This window comes from Pituophis catenifer, unplaced genomic scaffold, assembly GCF_029215685.1.
Source record: "Pituophis catenifer annectens isolate HBS135680 unplaced genomic scaffold, rPitCat1.0.hap2 SCAF_2, whole genome shotgun sequence".
In the NCBI taxonomy this organism is placed as follows: domain Eukaryota; kingdom Metazoa; phylum Chordata; class Lepidosauria; order Squamata; family Colubridae; genus Pituophis; species Pituophis catenifer.
Window position 1 is genome coordinate 198,918,170 of NW_027256882.1, and position 18,767 is coordinate 198,936,936.

Genomic DNA, 18,767 nt, shown 5'->3' on the forward strand with positions numbered 1-18,767 from the left:
GGGAGGGGAGAAGGAACGGGTGTGAGAAGGGGGAATACTGAGAGGTTAAAAAGAGAGGAGATATGTGCCAGGGTGGGGGGCACGTACATGTGGGGCTAGGGGAAAGAAATAGAGCTAGCAAATCCGCTTTTGCGGGCATTTGCAATTTAATTGATATTTGGCGGCAGGAAGCCAATCAGTATAAGTAAATTGACGTTATAAGATAGAAATAATTGCTTAATGGGATACCTTCCCCCATGGCTGAGGCAGGCCAAATAAATGTAGCCAGGCTTCCAGAACCAGCATGATGGTCGTTACTGGTTACAGCCTGCTGCTGCCTTACAGGCAGGGTTCTACTCGGGCTGCAGTTTATTTTTATGGCATCTGTCTCCTCTCCCCGAGAGAAGGCAATGAGCGGTTTCACATTGATTGCCGCTCCAGCCAACGGCGGCCAAGAGAGAGGGCCATAATTAATGACTTTATTTGCTGGAGCACTGCTGAGAACAATTGAGTTTGTTATGGTAACAACTGATGCCAGCTTTCCTAGAGGCTCAAGGGAGGTGTTTTAGTGTGGAGTCCAGCCGCCAGGAACCGGGCAGTGTACCAGATGATCCACATGCAGCAGCAGTGTTTTGGCAGATGAAATGTCAATAAGCTTGACTGATTCTACCTTGAGCTGATGGAACCAGGGGCAAAGCATGAAGGGTTAGGATGAACCACTGCCTTCTCACTTGCAGACTTCCAAGATGCATTATTATGATTCTTTCTCTTTTATTCTTCCATTTTTTTTAAAAAAAAAACCAAACACCTGCCTTCAGAGGCCAGTCATTCTAGGAGAGCCACTTACTCTTGTTACTCTACATATCAGTGACAGAGCCACACAGTTAAGAAGCTTGAGATCGATGGAGGGAGAGCTGCGTGACTTTGATGGACCTCTCCAACAATAAACTGGCCCCAGAGACTGTCAGAAAAATCTTATAACCTCCTATAAAGAAACACTCAGGCCCCGGTTCAGATGATGTGTTATTGCACCATTTGGGATAGTTTGCAGACGCTAGGCTGTTCGCGTTGTGAATAGTGTTGACTAGTACAGGTAGTCCTAGACTTACGACCACAATTGAGCCCAACATTTATGTTGCTCAGTGAGAAATGTGTTAAGTGAGTTTTGCCCCATTTTACGACTTTTCCTGCCACGTTTGTTAAGTGAATCACTGCAGTTGTTAAATAAGTTAACATGGTTGTTCAGGAAATCTGGTTTCCCCATTGAATTTGTTGGCCAAAAGATGACCAACATGACCCCAGGATACTGCAACCGTCATAAATGTCAAGCATCTGAATGTAAATCACGTGAACATGGGGATGCTGCAATGGTAGTAAGCAGGGGTGGGTTCTACTCTTCTGCGCAAAACATTTTGCGTTTTGATGACATCGGGGTCAGTGGGCGGAGCCTCCTGCCGGTTTTACTACCGGTTCTATAGAACCAGTGCGAACCGGGGGCAACCCACCACTGGTAGTAAGTATGAAAAATGGTCATAAGTCATTTCTTCCAGTGCTGTTACAAATTTTGAATGGTCAGTAAGTGAACTGCTGTAAATTGAGCACTACTTGTCCTGAGAATGGGAGAGATGACATGAAAGTTTAATCTTTTAATTTTCCAGGTTCCATCCTGTTGAGCCAAATAATTCTTGCTTGTGTGGAGACTAAGTGATCAGAGTACCATTTCAGTAGAAAACCAACACGTGTTTATATTTCTAGATTAGTCTATTTCATAACCTCAAATTGATTTCCTGTTCCCACAGTTTCCTTTTCCCAGGAAAATATTAAAAATGTTACTCTAAGTCGAAGATCCCTAACAGGAGGTTCTCAGTGTCTTCACCATGAAGCAATTACCAGGATGGTCTGAGAAGAAGCATAACGTGACATGACATGACAACAAAATGTATGGTATATTAGGGGATTTCAGCTTCACATGACATGCAAATGTTTGTAACCAAATCCAAACAAATCATCACTGCCTCCAAAAAGCTGCTTTGGAAAAAAGAAAAAAAAAAAAAAGGGGGGGGGGAATTTCAAGCATAGAAGTGGAATAAGTGGAGAGGGCTTAATCCTTTATTCTTTTACTGCTTTCTTTTCCAAATTCCCACCTACCAGTTGTTTTTCTTCAAAGAAATTCAAAGGTCTGTGTGCCTTTGGAATCTTTTGTTTGGAAAAGCAGCTTAAGGCTGCTTAGAATGGAGAAGGAGCAAAATGCTTTTGTTCAGACTTGCCCTCCTAAAGTGGTTTTTCCTAATCCTAAAGAAAGGGGAGAGGCTGTCATGGTTCAACTATTACATGCTTTTATATTTAAAATGGGGTTTTCCCCCTCCCTGCATTCCCAGACAGCATGGCATAGGTCATGCTTGTTGGGAATTTTACCAGTTGCAATTCAACATATCATACAGACAGCATGCAAGACTGGGGAAAGCTATATAGCTAGGGTTCCTGGATCAAGTAAGATCTGAAATTAAATGCATTTTTTGCATTTAACAAATACATTATTGTCAAAATGGAAGTTGTTGATTATGGCGGGTAGGTTACTGTGATTACAGCAGGCAAGAGTAGACTCCTTCCTATTCTGCACTTTTGATGATAATGGTTTTATTTGCACTTTAATGGCTATGCTTAACTGCATTGTTTAGTCCGGTTGTGCAAAGGATTTGAAACAGGTGCTTTACAGAATGCATTAGTGCAAGCAGAACACTCCTTGGATTGTTAAACTTTGGAAGTCTTGTACAGTAGGTTCAAACTACCCTCAGTTATGTGCACGGGCATGCAAAAATAACACTTTTGTGGGACCTTTTGTAAACAGGTAGTCTACGATTTACAACAGTTCATTTGGTGACCTTTGGAAATTATAACGACTTCAAAAAGAAGTGACTTATGAGTGTTTTCCACACTTACAACCATTGCAGCACCCTGGTGGTCATGTGATCAAAATCCAAACACTTGCCAACTGACTTATATTCATGACCGTTGCAGTGTTCTGGGTCATGTGATCATCTTTTGCGACCTTCTGATAAGCAAAACCAATGGGGAAGCTAGATCCACTTAACAACTATGGCAACAAAGGTTATAAAATGGGCAAAATTTCCTTAACAACGGTTTCACTTAGCAACATAAACTTTGGGCTCATTGTTGTTGAGGACTACCTGTAGCAGAATTGCACTTTTATTTATTTATTTATTTATTTATTTATTTATTTATTTATTTATTTATTTATTTATTTATTGGTTCGATTTATATGCCGCCCTTCTCCAGAGACTCAGGGCGGCTTACAATGCGTTAAGCAATAGCCTTCATGCTTTTGTATATACCTGCTTAGTAGGGCTTTCGGCCCCCCCAAGCGGTATTCTTTTTATACAAAGTCAGCTTATTGCCCCACAATCCGGATCCTCATTTTACCTACCTCGGAAGGATGGAAGGCTGAGTCAACCTTGAGCCTGGTGAGATTTGAACTTGCAGTAATTGCAGGCAGCTGGCAGCTAAGTGCTTTTACAATAAAATCAATATTTTATTAAGGAAAATGCACCAGGATGCTTTGATTCTCCTTCAGGAGTTGTTAACGTTTATTCTAGTGCCATACTAGAAGATACTGTACAACTATCTCTGGAAAGATTTGGACATGGGAACAGCATAGAACATATTACAGATGAATCAGAAAATACAATACTATCCATACTTGAGGGTGACTAGTTGTATAGAAGCAAAGTCAAGGGACTTTCATTTTAGCCACTGCTAATTTATTCAGATGAAGATATTTTATTATGCATCAGAAAAAATCCAAGCAAAAATTTTGAAACTATATTTAGTTCCTCAGATCCAGAAAAGCAAACACGTATTCCTATTGTGAAATGTGTGGCTGTGACTTTTCAGTATCTCTTCATGGTTGTTCGTATTGTTGAAAAGAAATGCAGTTATTGTATGATAACTTGCCATTTGTACTGACTTACCATTTCAGTAAACTGATGGACAGCCAGCTATTATTCATTATTTAGATGTACTTGGTTTGGTTTAGGCTTGGGGAAGATTATTCCCACTCTGGCAAATACTGCTTCAGCCTGAGTGATTAATATCTTATTCTGGCGACTCTTATCATTTAGAGCTTGAAAGACACAATTCCATGCTGCTAGGGTATGAAAGATGATGAACATAAATAAATAAACTTTTGTGCATAGCACTGTACACAGAATATATCCATATTTCCTATACTAACATTTTAACTAGGACAAATTTTCAAATATTAAAATTTTATAATGAACTCTTCTATAAATGATCTTAATTTGACAGTACACACATTTTCTGGGTTATTTATTTATTTCCCACCTTTATTATTTTTACAAATATGGTGGTGAAACATGTCCAACACACCTATTTTCCCTACAACAACAACATTATGAGGTGGATTGGGGCTGAGAGGGAAGTCACCCAGCTAGTTTTCATGGCTAATGCGGGACTTGAACTCACGATCTCCAGGTTTCATAGACTGGTTCCTTAACCTCTAGACCAAACTGGGTTTATATCTGTTAAATGTCAATGCATAGAATAAAAGAAATATAAGCAACACCTGAAATGAAATGAAGTTTTTTCTCTGAAATACATAAAATATTCTCTATGCGTTTAAACATTGGAGCAAATTTCTAGTCATTATGTGTAATGAATAGTAAGGGCTATTGCTATTCAGTAGTGATATAAACTAAACAAATTACATCGTCAGATTTCTTTATCTTTTGGTGGGTTAAGTCCTCTAGAAATGGTGGAAGTATTCTCATAATACTTGTGCCTACAAACCATTTGTCCCATGCTATGGTACTTCCACATTATCTATCTTCCAACCTTTTCCAAACAGTTAGAAACTCTGCAATTCTTTGACAGCTGTTTCTGGGTTAGTGCTTGAATGAAATACCATAACAGCGGTGGGTTGCTACCGGTTCACCCCGGATTGGGCGAACTGGTAGCGGCGGTGGGAGGCTCTGCCCACCCGCCTGGATGCATTGTGTGTGCCCGCGCACCTGTGTGCCCACGCACCCACCCCCCACAAGCGAACTGGTAGCGATGGGTTTTGAAACTCGCCCTTGCACCATAAGCCAACTAATATATACAAAAACATATAATCTTAGCTTCTTACTTCTCCAATAATCTCCATTCATTCAATAACAAATACTGTACAAAATAAAACATCCTTCAATCCAGTTTTTTGCGCACACATATTTGTAAACTATTGATAGTTTTTCAAAAACTCTGAGATTTTATTATGAAGAGAAATGAGAGGGAGGTAAATTTGAATGATGAAAACAAAGACAATTCTGTTTACATGATCCCCGTGGTATCAGGCCATTCTTATATGAAAAAAGTCCCCTGTGAGGTAGCATAATGGTATGTCAGCAATTTAGTATGTGAATACTTACACCAATAGTTTTGACCATCATTGCATATTGGTATGGGGGCCATATCTGAGGATGAGAGTGAGGAATTAAGAAGATAAATTTTAAGGCATCCATACTGAGTCTCTCTGGGATGGAGAATAAAGCCTAATTGCAGCTGTGGTATAATGACTGATTTGAATTATTAGGAACTGAAAGTCAAGGTGAAGCTGAATTTCTGGACTGCCAGCAAGAGCTTCCAGGAAACTACAGTTTAAAGAGAAACGAATGCAAATTAGACCAAAATGTAGTTGACTTCTTTGCTCAAAACAGTCAGCACTGTTGATACAATTGATCTAGAGCTGATTCTGACATGGTTCAAAATATCTGTTTGGATGTATCATAGCATCAAATTAAAGATTATTTGGAAAAACATTATGCAAATCTTTCACTTTGGTCTTTTTGAAATCATATTTCATACTAAAAATAATAAAGACTGCATTTCAAAATAAAGGATTGAATATTGTATATCTGAATGGACATTTCCAGCAGGGATGGCAAGCCTGATCTATTTAACTGGTAGGTAATCATACTGATTAAGTGACTGCAGCAAATAGACTGGGAATTAAAAACATATGTGAAGTTATAGAAATTATTTTGATATGTTACTTTAACAATAAATAAATTAAAAAAAAAAAAGAAATATGCCTCCTACTTACCTTTTTAATAATAGTTGCAGTGTACATAACATTTACTCCATAATTCCTGAATATATATTTTGGAGATTTATATAATTAAATTTGCAAAATCTGTTGGGATTTATACTATCATGAGATACAGAAAAAAAGGGTGTCTATATACATATACATAAATAAATACACATATATTTGTATGCTTTTAATAGATAATGGACAGAGAACTGAGTTATATTGGTGTCATCAGAATAATTACATCATACTTCCTTTACTGTGTTCAGGTTTTTTGTGAATATATGACAGCCTTGATTTAAAATAAATTTGTAAAAACTTAAACAAATCTAATCAAATGTAAAAAGAGAGCACATACAATACCTTAGTATACAAATGATTAAAACTTAAATGCCAATTTATAATTATTTTCCTGATAGCTTTGGTGAATGGAATATTATGGAACATTAAAACAAAAAGCAGAATTTATGGATTGCAAAAGATAATATGTCATTATGGCTGCATATCACCAGCATGCATGAGATGAAATCCTGAGTCTTATAAACTTAGACATGAGACAATAGACTTTGGTTGTGATTCTGATCTCTGTGTATTTGAGACTAGCAATGGTCCAAGTATATCTAACAGGTCAAGCTTTGAAATGAAGAAGCAATAAGCCAGTGAAATGGTACTATCACCGAAACATGATTGATCAATTGAATTCTATCAGAGACAGTGGACAGTGAGATTAACTCAGGCCTGATAGGTTCAATGAGTTAAAGCATGATGTTCATTTCAGCTTCATTTCACCAGTCTTTGCTTGTGAAATTGGTCAATCAATAGAGGTTGAAGATCATATATATATATATTGGTGACCATCTTATAGAGAGTATAATCTAGTGTTGTCAGCTCTGGACTGCCTGTCTTCAGTGTGTAATGGAGACAGAGCTGAGACTCTATCAGTGCCATCAAAATGGTCTGATATCTTCTCCAAATGAAAAGTATTTTTGGATCTCTGATGATTTATCTTTTCTTTTTTCCTCCGTTGCGCCCCCCCTCTCCTAGTGCCTTTGATCTGCAGCAAAACCTCATACCATCTTGGAGAAATATAGTGATATCTCTTGAAAATATTTGTGGAGTGATGAACTGCAAAACATAAAGGTTTTTCTCCCTCCCTTTTAGTGATATTTTCCTTTAGAATAATAACATTCGGGAGACTACAATATATACAGAGAACTTTTCTACATTTTATGATTTTGAAATCACATGTTTGGTATTTATATAGACAAAATGAATACATTACTTGCCAGATAAAGGCAGATTTTCAGGGTGGTAATATTGCAAAGCTTGCCAAGTAATAATTTAATGAAGTATCTCCTCACCCTCATAGCCTTAATTACAGGCAGAGTGATAGAAGAAGAAGAAAAAAATAGCAGTTTCTGCATCCTGATAATATTTTACTTGTATGCATAGTTCAGTATTTTAAAATGTATAATTTAATGCTTTCCTAACTAGCTTGCCTTAATAAGATGGAAAAAAATTGCTAAGTCAGTAAATCAGATACAGTGACAAACGTGGACAATATGATGAGTTGGAAGCATGAAAAATTAAAATTTTTATGAATTGAGGCCATTCAGATAGTATTCTATTGGTTCTTAATTTCTAACTACATACTGAATTTTATTACAAGTGCTTTATAGCACATATAAAATACTTACATATTTTTTATTCTAACAATTTGCATTTGTTCATATTACATAATAATTTGGAATAGGTGGCACTTATAAGGGGTTTTTGATGTCTTATAATTGCTTTCTTTTTATAGGATCACTCATTTGTAGAATGCTTATTCTATAATTCATAAAATGCTCTTTGAGAGCCAACAAATTCAAATAGCTATGGAACTGACATGGCTTTAACTTCCATTTTTATAGAGAATAAGGCAAACAGAGTTGTTAGTGCCACTCAATAGAACTTGGTCCCATTGGCCTCCCTTGCTTTGACTCAAACTTGGCACAAGATTTAAATATATAGAAATCGCTGGTGAATAGGGCAGCTTTCCTGAATCTTCGGTCCTCCAGATCTCCTGGATTTTTATTCAAGAAATACCAGATTGGAAAAGAAGTTTATTATCTGTACTGGGGACCTGGGCACAATATCTAATTAATTTGTGGAGGCTTTGGAGGTAGATCCATGATGCTGCCTTGATTCTTTTTGTATCCATTTAGAACATTTGAGACTCTTTTTCCAGGTTTTTAGATCCCGACCTTATAGATAAAGATTTAGGCTATAAAATTAGAAAATGGTTCTAGTATCTCAAAGGTGGAGCACAAGCTCAGTAAGAATGAAACTCAATTATAGGCTGTTCACAGATTGTGTTAAAACCAGTCGGTGAGTTCATATGGCCCAGCATGTTATAAATATTGGGTATATCATTCTTAAGGACTAGGTTTATACCAATACATAGCTGCCTTTGATATTACATATGACAGGGAATGTTAACTGCAGATGTTTTGATTTTTAATTTAAAAAGATGTTGATCTTAAAACTCTTTAGTTTTAAGCATTAAGAAAGTACTTGCTTTTTAAAAAAGTTAAGATACAAAATGTGCATGTAGAAAAATAAAGTAGAACAAGATACCCAACAGTTTGGTGAGATTAGGTACAGATTATTTTATTTTATTTTATTTTATTTTATTTTATTTTATTTTATTTTATTTTATTTTATTTTATTTTATTTTATTTTATTTTATTTATCAAATGTATATGGCAGCCCTTCTCACATAAATTGATGCTGGGTGGTTTGCAATAAAATCAACAATTAAAGCATATTACAAAAATCACTTAATATTAAATTAAATATAAATTAATTAAACATAGATTATGTATTTTGATCCAGAAAATAGCCTTAGCTGTTTTAACAAGTGATGTCAAATTAGACTGTTGCATTTTAAAATAGATGTTATACTATATAGTTTTTTTTCCAAAACAAAATATCTCTAATTTATTCCTGCAGTAGGAAATCTATTTATGGTTACATAATGCAACTATGTATTATGAGGTATAAGTTACAATGAAGACCCAACAATAACTTTGAAAGTTAAAACCAGCCACAGAATATCTGTCAGACGGATCAGGACTGTGTCAGTGATGTATGTGATTTAATTTTATGTATAAATTCTTGCAATAATTGCTTCTCCCATATGCTGGCCAATCAATTTTTTTTTTTACTTGAAACACATATATACAAGAGTTTTGATCCCAGATTGGATACCATTTTTCCTGGCTGACCTTGATTAACCCAAGATGGAACTTGTTCTTTCATCATTTTTGAAAATACTTTCCATTATACAAGAATTGTTACTCATAGAATTGCCATCTCTGCTGTACTCTGTAAGTGTAAGCCAGAGAAATGAATGCTCCAAAAGCATTCATGGCCACAATAAAACATTACTGTACATACCCTGTTTTCCCGAAAATAAGACATCCCCTGATAATAAGCCCAATCGGGCTTTTGAGGGCATGCCCTCAAAATATTTAAACTCCAGTCCCTGCCATTTCCTCTGGTTTCCTCCACGTGCCCCAAAATAATAAGACAACCTCAAAAATAAGGCCAAGGACTTATTTTGGGGTTCAAAAAAAATATAAGACAGGATCTTATTTTTGGGGAAACATGGTAATAAAAATTAAATCATAATTATGCACTTTTCAGAACCTTATTTCCATGATGGCAGCCTCTTCCTTGAGATAGCATAGTCAGTCAGAAGTTATTTGGAAGCTCTTGGGCAGGACAACATGCCATTTGCCCTGATTTGGGATCGTTGTCCTTTCATTTGTGGTGACAAATAGCATTTTTTCCGGACCTGATATAGTGATATGTGGGGATGACCTTGGGAGACAGTAGAAGAGCTGCAGCTTAGGCAATGGTCTGATAAGAGCCTAGTTTTCCAGAGACTAAAAAAGAAAGAAGAGAAATATGTTCAGTCTTTGCAAGATTCTGTTAATGTAACTAGGTGGCTCAGTGGCTAAAACACTGAGCTTGTTGATCAGAAAGGTCGGCAGTTTGGCAGTTCGAATCCCTAGTACAGGTCTCCTGCATGAGACTAGATGACCTCCAAGGTCCCTTCCAACTCTATTACTGTTACAAAAAACCTTACAAGTAGGATTAGTTAATCTGGATGTGCTTCTTGTATGGCCTTCCTTGCAAGGCTTACACCTGGATATTTGATTTCTCTGCCACTTTACTGATGTCCCTATTGGCTTTAAGGGGCTGACACAAGAATGGTGATATTCTGCAATATGATAGGCTAGGATATGTTGGTAATTCAGTTCTTTGTGCAAATTCATCCATATTTGAGCAGGTTGGATGAAGCAGACCATCTTATTCACCCATAAATTGTCTAGACACAGCATGTAGCAAATGTGTTTTGTTAATGCTGTTTTACGATTTCATGTGACCTGTGGACCAAGCACAGTGACATGCACTGATTCAACCCCAGCTACTAATGCTTGCTCTGTTAGATCTTTCTCTTAGGTATTGTCGGCTAAGAAAAGTGGGCCAATGAATAAATGAAGAATACTGTGCAATGTACTGCGAGTTATATTATCCTTTTAAAAATATTCCTCCCGCCTGTCCCCCAAAAACTCAACTATGTACAGTAACTCAAGGAAACACTAAAGTTTGGAACTAGTCAATTAAACTCTATTTGTTTCCAAATGTTGCACAAAGCCAGGTCAGGACTTCATTGTTGCTCATGGTTATTTTTTATGGCTTTGCCCATGTCTTTAGGGAATTTTGTGGGACAATGGGTGCAATTATTATTTGACTGAACTTTAGAGCACATAGGTTTTAGATGTTGTTATAATTTTTGCAGATGGCTGGATCCTCCTCCCGGTCCCCCCTCCTCCCTCTCCTCCTGATCCCCCCTCCTCCTCCCACTTGTAGAATTGAAACCAATGTAGAGTTTACACGTCTTAATGTATTCAATCAGACTAATTTGCCTTAATATTAGAACTGAATATTTTTTGTTCAGGTAACACTCTGGGCCTGACACTTTTTCAACATGAGTTTAAAGTTTATAAAGACATTTTATTGTAATGCATATTAATAATACCAGTTTCTGTAACTTGTAAACAACTAGTAGAGATGCCCCAAGAAAATAATGGGAAATGTTTGATTTTGGTAAAGCTGAAACTGAATTTTTCTTTTCCATTCATCAGAATTATGTAAATGCATAACTTTAACATCCAATTGCAGAATAATATTGATTTAACCTAAAAGTCTAATACAAGCATTTGCATGCTCTGCTGAAAGGCACTCTTGGCCTTTTCCAGCCTGCAGTACCTTCCAGACTTTTAATTTTATAAGCTATGCTTGACTGAACCCAGTGCTTGTCCTGTGAGGCATTACATAATTTGGGAAATGTAATCATGAGATACATGTTTGCATGTCTGCATGATGTGGCATGTACACATATGTATGTATATATGCACATGTGCATATATATTGTACATTGACATAGATGCACAATTTATGTGTTTTATTGAAATTACAAGAGTTTGGACTTTAAAAATATTGATGGCAGCTAAATGCTTTTCATTGTTAGATGAAAATGTATTGAATGTGCAAATATATGAAAAAGATTCTTGTGAAGGGACAGGAGCTAGAGGGGCTGCTGATAGATTTCACCAACAGGTAGTCCTTGTTTAGCAACTGCTTCATTTAGTGACCATTCTGAGTTGTAACTTTATGATCAGTTCTCACATTTACAATCTTCACAGCTCTGTAAAGCAAAGGAAAGCTGAAATGAGATCATTTGCACAGAAGCTATTTCATTTTACCGATTGCTTTGTTTAACAACCGAGTTGTTGCTAAACGAGGACTACCTGCAACTGTGTTGTTATAAAGAGGAAAGTGGAGGAAGGTTATTGCCACTTCAGAAAACCCGCTTGTATTCCTAACATTTTCAAAATCCAGTGTACAACTCTTTTAATTGTAATTAAAAGAAAGGGGAAAAGAAGAAACTGGAATAATATAAAGGGAAAAGGGAGAAAATGTAAATACTAGAAGATCATCACGAAACAGCTGTTAAGAGAGTATATATATATAAATGTTGTATGTCTCATAATGTCATTTTATGTTATAATAATAAAAAATTAAAAAAAATTAAAGAAGAGAAAGAAAAAAGAAAAATAGACTTTTAATGCTGTGGTGGGGAAAGGTGGAGAGAAAGATAGGAAGAGAGAAAACATTGGTTGGAAATTTATCAGATCCTTTACAAAGTCTGTATACAAATATATATGCTCCATATATTTGCTTCTGAATGAAGGCTGGATCCAAACAAGACTCTTAAATAACAGATGACTTCTTCATAGTATTCCTGCCATAAGTCACATCTTCCTCTCCCACAACTGCTACAACAGAAATTCTTCTATGTTGTCTTTTTGACAATTCGGTCTAGCTTCTTAGAGTGGAATCTACCACAGCTTTCAATTGTCTCCAGCCATATTAGTTTGCTTCCCTCTGGTTTCTTGATGCAGTGACTTCAGTTCCCTTTTTTCTCAAAATCTGTTTTTTGCTTCAGCATTTCTTTCTTTTTTTTCCTTCCAAAACGATTTCTTCCTGATGATCTGCCCTGCCATCTTCCCTGGTTGATCTGTTCCCTCTCTCTGAGTTGCCCTCTCAACAGGAGTTTAACTGAGTGGTGGCACAATCTTTTGCACAGGATTTTAACTGGATCATATCCCAACTATTTTATTGGCCTATTAGGATTACACAATTTTAGTTTTCTGAGATATTTTTCCATTGGTGGAAGATATTTTTCCATTGGCGGAAACGACAGGTATTCAGGATTTGTATACATTGAAAAGTGATGGCAGAAAAAGACCTAGTCATCCATTGAGTCTGCCCTTAGCTTTTTTTATTTGCTTTTTAAAAAAATTTGTTGCATGATAGACAAGTTTAACTTCAGTTACTGATGATTGTCCGTCTACCTCCGCTGGAAGTTGGTTCCAAGCTTCCACTACTCTTTCTCTGAAGTAATACTTTCTAACATTACTTCTGAACTTCCCTCCTGCCACTCTAGGTTATGCCCCCATATTAATGATTTTTGCTTAATATTGAAAATACTGTTTCCTAGAGCCTTATTCACACCCTTAGTATATTTAAAGGTTTCAATCATGTCCCCCCCATTTCCCTTCTGTCATCCAGTTGTACCAGGGATGTCAAACTCAAGGCCTGAGGGCTGGATCCGGCCTATGGGGGTGCTTAGATCTGGCCTGCGGGGCTGCCCTGGAAACGGCGAAGGACCAGCACGCTGTGCCTCTGCCAGCAAAAATGGCCCTCCTGAGCTCCGTTTTCGCTGGCAGGAGGCTGTCGCAGCCAAAAATGGAGCTCGGGAGCCCATTTTCACTGACCATAGGTACCCCTGACACGAGTAACATCAAGCTGGCCATACCCACCCTTACCATGCCTACCACAGCTCCCCAAGGTCAAACACAACTCTGATGCAGCCCTCAATGAACTGTACATATTCAATTCCTGCTATCTCTCCTGATACGCTTAGTCCCTCAGACTTCGCACCATTTTTGTTGGAATACTAACAATACATCACATACTATATAAAGTATACTAAAGTATACTGTTGTTGTGGCCCCGCCCTCTGAGCCTGTCCCATCGGAGGAAGAAAGCTCCGAGCATGAGGAAGAGGAGTCAGCCAGGCCTCCCTCTCCAGGCCCCTCCCCTCTGGCATTGTTTCAAGTGCCGGCTGAGGGAGAGGAAACAGCTGATTCGAGTCAAAGTGATAATGAAACATCATTCCTGGACGCACGCCTCCGAAGGCGTGATAAACGTTTGCAGCAGCTTGGGAGGCGTGCTAGGGATTAGAACTGAGTCACTGGACCACACCCCAGAGACTATATAATAGAGGGTAGTGGTCAAAGGATCCTTGTGACGAACAAAGCAAAACCTTGGAGTCACTAAAGCCTCGTCCGGAACTGCTGGGAGGAATATTATTTCTGTTTGGACTTTCTTGAACGTTCGTATCTTATCTGTCTGTTTGTGAAAATAAAGACCCTTGGCAGACGGTGTGTCTATCGCTGCCAAGTCGGAGATAAGACCTGGGTGCGTTCCAAAGTGTTTCCTTAACCCTCGACTGGCTGTGTGGGTGTGTGTGTGGGTACGGGGACAGATCAACTGTATACTATATAAAGTATACTTTCTATATAAAGAAATTTTTAAGAAGATGTTGGATAACCATTTGTCTGAAGTGGTTTAGGGTTTCCTGCCTGGGTAGGGGGTTGGACTAGAAGACCTCAAGGTCCCTTCCAACTCTGTTATTCTATTCTATTCTAAAGCATATGAATGGAATGAGTGGAAAACTCATCAGCACTTTTTATTTTCATCACTTGATTGACACTTGAACCAAAATTACTTTTTCATAGAAATTAGAAAATCCTTGCTCTAATGCAGATATTTTAAAAAGATGAATTTAATTTGTTTATTCCACCTTAGATGTAGGCAAATCTCTCTCCTCTCTCTTTTTTCAGGTTCACTCATTTTTTCAGATGAGTGGCCACATACAATTTTTTTGGAGCTAAAGATCTACCAGTTTGCCTTCTACTCTTTAGAGATACTTACCATTTCTTAAACTGAAGCAGCAGCTCTTCATTATTTTTGGAATGAAGATGGGTACATAGCAGAAAAGAAATATTTGCCATTGCCCGTATTTGTGTTAGTGTCCCAGGGGAAATTGAAGTTACTATTCAATGAGAGCTTTGTGTTGAATTTAAAGAGGCCTGTATTCTTTTAGAAGACTATATATAAACAACTTGATATTTCAGTATAATTTACAAGAAGAGATATTTTGTGATGTTTTTAATGACTTTTGACTGCCATTATGCTTAATTAAATATTTTCTGCATCAATTACTCAGCAGCTGTATGATCTCTTACACCATTTTGCCATAACTCTTCATGGATTAGTCTTATGAATATAAACACATAAATATAAAACTTACCAACACACACGGACAAATGCACAGACACACAGACACTCATAAAGCAAAGATGTTTTGGTAAGCTTTATTTATGTGACATATTACATTTTTAACTTCAAATGCTTTAATTGCTGTAGTAATAGTTATCTGTCTCTGCATTTTTTTTCCCTTTTGGAAAGGTATTCAGGAATCTCCTATACCAAATGGCCATTCGCTTCCGGGTCGAGACTTCCTTCGGAAACAAATGCGGGGAGATCTTTTCACTCAGCAACAATTAGAAGTATTGGATCGAGTTTTTGAAAGACAGCATTATTCCGACATCTTTACGACAACTGAGCCCATCAAACCAGAGCAGGTAATATTTAAATCTGAAGGAACTTTTCAGTTTACCAATTTATTGGCATCAATTATTTCATATTTGTCATTTACATTACTGTCTCTCACATGCGTTTTAATTGAATACTTTTAATACTTGGAGAACCATATTTGAAAACAAGTATTATCAGCTTCAGTATTATCATGTTCAGTTTTTACTATTCCTGAATTAATAATTGGACCCAAGAATTCCCATGAGCTCACAAAAAATGAAAGCACCAACAAAATGTATGGTAAAAATAAATTAAATTAGAATAAAGGACTCCTACTGCAGAATATGAATGGGGAGTATCTGAGTTAGCAGGATTTAAAGAAAACATATGCAATCCAATGTTTATTTGTGTTTCACATATGTATTAAATTAACCAAGGCAACACACTTTTAAGTCAGAGATGTTCAACTATGTTTGGGATAAGGGACTAGTTGGGATTTTGTTTGGTCCAGATTACTGTATATTTTGAAATTGAGACAATAAATTAGGAGAACAAAAACTAAATTTGTTCAATTTAGATTTACTGAATTCAGTAAAAATGACTACTTTTTGTTTATTTCAATTTTTGTCTATCTGTCAGTTATAAAATTACAACTTGGTGACCTTATCTAAGGATTTGGGGGGGAGAGGACATTGACCCTTTATATAAACCACTGTTTTTCCTTATTCTCGCACTGAACCTGAGACCATGATCCTAAATAAAATTAAGCGCACATTGACATCTGTGACACCTCTTGCTGTCAATCTTGGTTGTGCTCTGCCCATTCTAACTGCCTGCTCCTCTTCATGCTATAATATTGGATGAAAATTGTAGAATGAATGATAATATTAGAGGTTCTTCCAACATAGAATACCTTCTAAGGTATCTTGCATATAGACATCTCTACTGTACAGAATTTTCAATGTTTTCCTCCTGATCTTTGGATCAATTATCTGTTCATTGTCATCCTTCAGCATACCTATTTGAGGCTGGAATCTCTTTCTGAGTTTGAAGATATTTTGGAAGAATTTTCTTGTTTTTCTGCATCTATTTCCATCCCCATTGACTTTACAGATGCTGCAATATTGTTTGTTCTGTCATCTGACAACTGTCTGAAATTCTTTGTCTTAGCTTGCATAAGTAGTAGTAGTATGTATTTATTCAATCAATGATAAGCAAATTTAAAAGAGCAGTAACAAAATGAAGCAAATTAATATGGAATGTACTAAAAGACAAATCACATAATGATATTACATTCACATCTCTTTTACCATATTAATATATTAACTAGCCAAGCAATGATAAATTCAAAAATGGAAAAAGTATAATATAGAGTAAATATTCCCTAGAAATGTATTAATTAAAAATAACTATCTAAAAGTGATATTAGGAATAAAAGTGAGCACTTCTTAAACCAATTACTTCTTTAGCCATTTTTGTCCTATTTTCATTATGGCACTACAAACTTGGCTACTGCACAGATAAATATTGGATAGATATTTTTTATTTAGTTTTAAATAAAACGTTTTTATTGTTTTAACTGTATATTTTTTCAAATGGCATCTGCCCAGAGTTATTGATTGAGATGGGCTGCTATAAACACTGTCGAAGAAACACTGGTGGATAACAGTACAGTTATTTCATGTTGAGTTACCTTGTGTTGAGTTATCCCATGGCGAATTGTTCTGTGGATAGTTGTCCTGTGTTGTGTTGGCTGGGGTGAGTCAGTGGGGGTAAGTTGGGGGGAGGGCGATCTGGCCAAGGCAAGCCAGATCAAAGAATTTCCTGATCTTTAAGTCTTTAAAGCAATTCCAAATGTTCCCCTTGAAAATGTGATCAAATGCTCAAGACCATATAATGAAAACTGGAAGCTTTATTCTTCCACTTTAGTTTGGCCGGGAGCTTGCACATGAGTAGTTTGTGATTGGGTTCATAATTAGCTCAGTGAGAAATTTGTTAAGTGAGTTTTCCCCCATTTTATGATTTTTCTTGCTACATTTAAGTGAATCACTGCAGTTGTTAAGTTAGCTGCAGTGAATGTTGTTAAATGAATCTGGCTTCTCTGTTTTTGCTTGTCAGAAGGTTATCACATAATCCTGGGACACTGCAACCGTCATAAATATGAATCACTTGTCAAGTATCTGAATGTAAATCATTTGACCATGGGGATGCTGCTGTCATAAGTGTGAAAAATGGTCATAATTCACTTTTTTCAATGCTACTGTAATTTTGAATGGTCATTAAATGAACTATTGTAACTCGGGGAGTACCTGTATTGTTTTGATAGTTTGAAGACTGTCTTAATAGTTAAAAATCATTGCAATGGCAGAAAATAAGATATTCTCCTGCCTCATTAAGGTTTTTTAAACTATAGAGTCCAACTACATTTTCTTTTCTTACTATTTCCAGCTTGGACATTTCAATTACCACCACAAGCAGCATATCTTGCTGCATCCTCTGTGGATTTTAGGTTGAACTTGATTATAGTACCTGTCAACTTACTTTTTGTCTGCATTGCTGGTTAAAACATAAAGTTGAATAACTGTCACCTGGAAAAATTGTCTGATAGTTTAATTGATATTATTCAGTCATTGGTTACATTGTATCCAAGTATTCTAATTTTTCACATCCTGAGTAGTCAAGTGTCCCATTCCAGTGTACTGATGCTTAGGAAGTCAATGTGTCTTCATTTCATTTCATTTTTCACCTTATTGAGTTTCCTTGTGATCATGCTTCTTATGTTCTATGTTTCCATGTAATTCTGCCTTTGCCATTTGGGATTTTCTTTTCCTGCATGGCATCTTCAGCCATTAGACATCTTGAAGGCTCATAAACATCACTAGTACTCCAGTAAAGCCTCAGCAATTCCTTAGTAGTAGGTTGAGTGCAGGGGTGAAATGCTCCCAGTTTGGACCGGATCACCCGATCCAGTAGTGATGGCGGTGGGTAGTTCGGAGAACTGGTAGCAAAAATCCCTGCGCCCTCCCCATGCCCAGCTGAGCTGTGCGATCATCAGAGGCTTTTTTTTTTACTTTTAAAAGCATTTTTTCTACAACCTCTTCAGACAAAAAAATGCTTTTAAAAGTAAAAAAAAAAAAGCCTCTAATAATCACGCGGCTCAGCTGGGATCATCAGAGGCTTTTAAAAGCATTTTTTCCTACAACCTCTTTGGCCGAAGAGGTTGTAGAAAAAAAAATGCCTTTAAAAGCCTCTGACAATCCCAGCTGAGTTGCCTGATCGTCAGAGGCTTTTCAAAGCATTTTTTTCTGCAATCTCTTAAATTGGCTACGCCCACTCAGTCACATTAAGCCCCCCCCCCCCCAAGCCATGCCCACAGAATCAGTAGTAACAAATTTTACAT

The 18,767-nt window shown here is 36.9% G+C and overlaps 1 protein-coding gene across 1 annotated transcript in view; it reads left to right on the top strand.

Moving 5' to 3' along the window:
• Positions 1 to 18,767, top strand: part of PAX5 (paired box 5) — a 239,722-nt gene that overhangs the window by 52,956 nt on the left and 167,999 nt on the right. Inside the window, exon 6 of the mRNA XM_070935434.1 lies at positions 15,239 to 15,414. Coding sequence (XP_070791535.1) covers positions 15,239 to 15,414 — 176 coding nt within the window. The remainder of the gene's footprint in view (positions 1 to 15,238; positions 15,415 to 18,767) is intronic.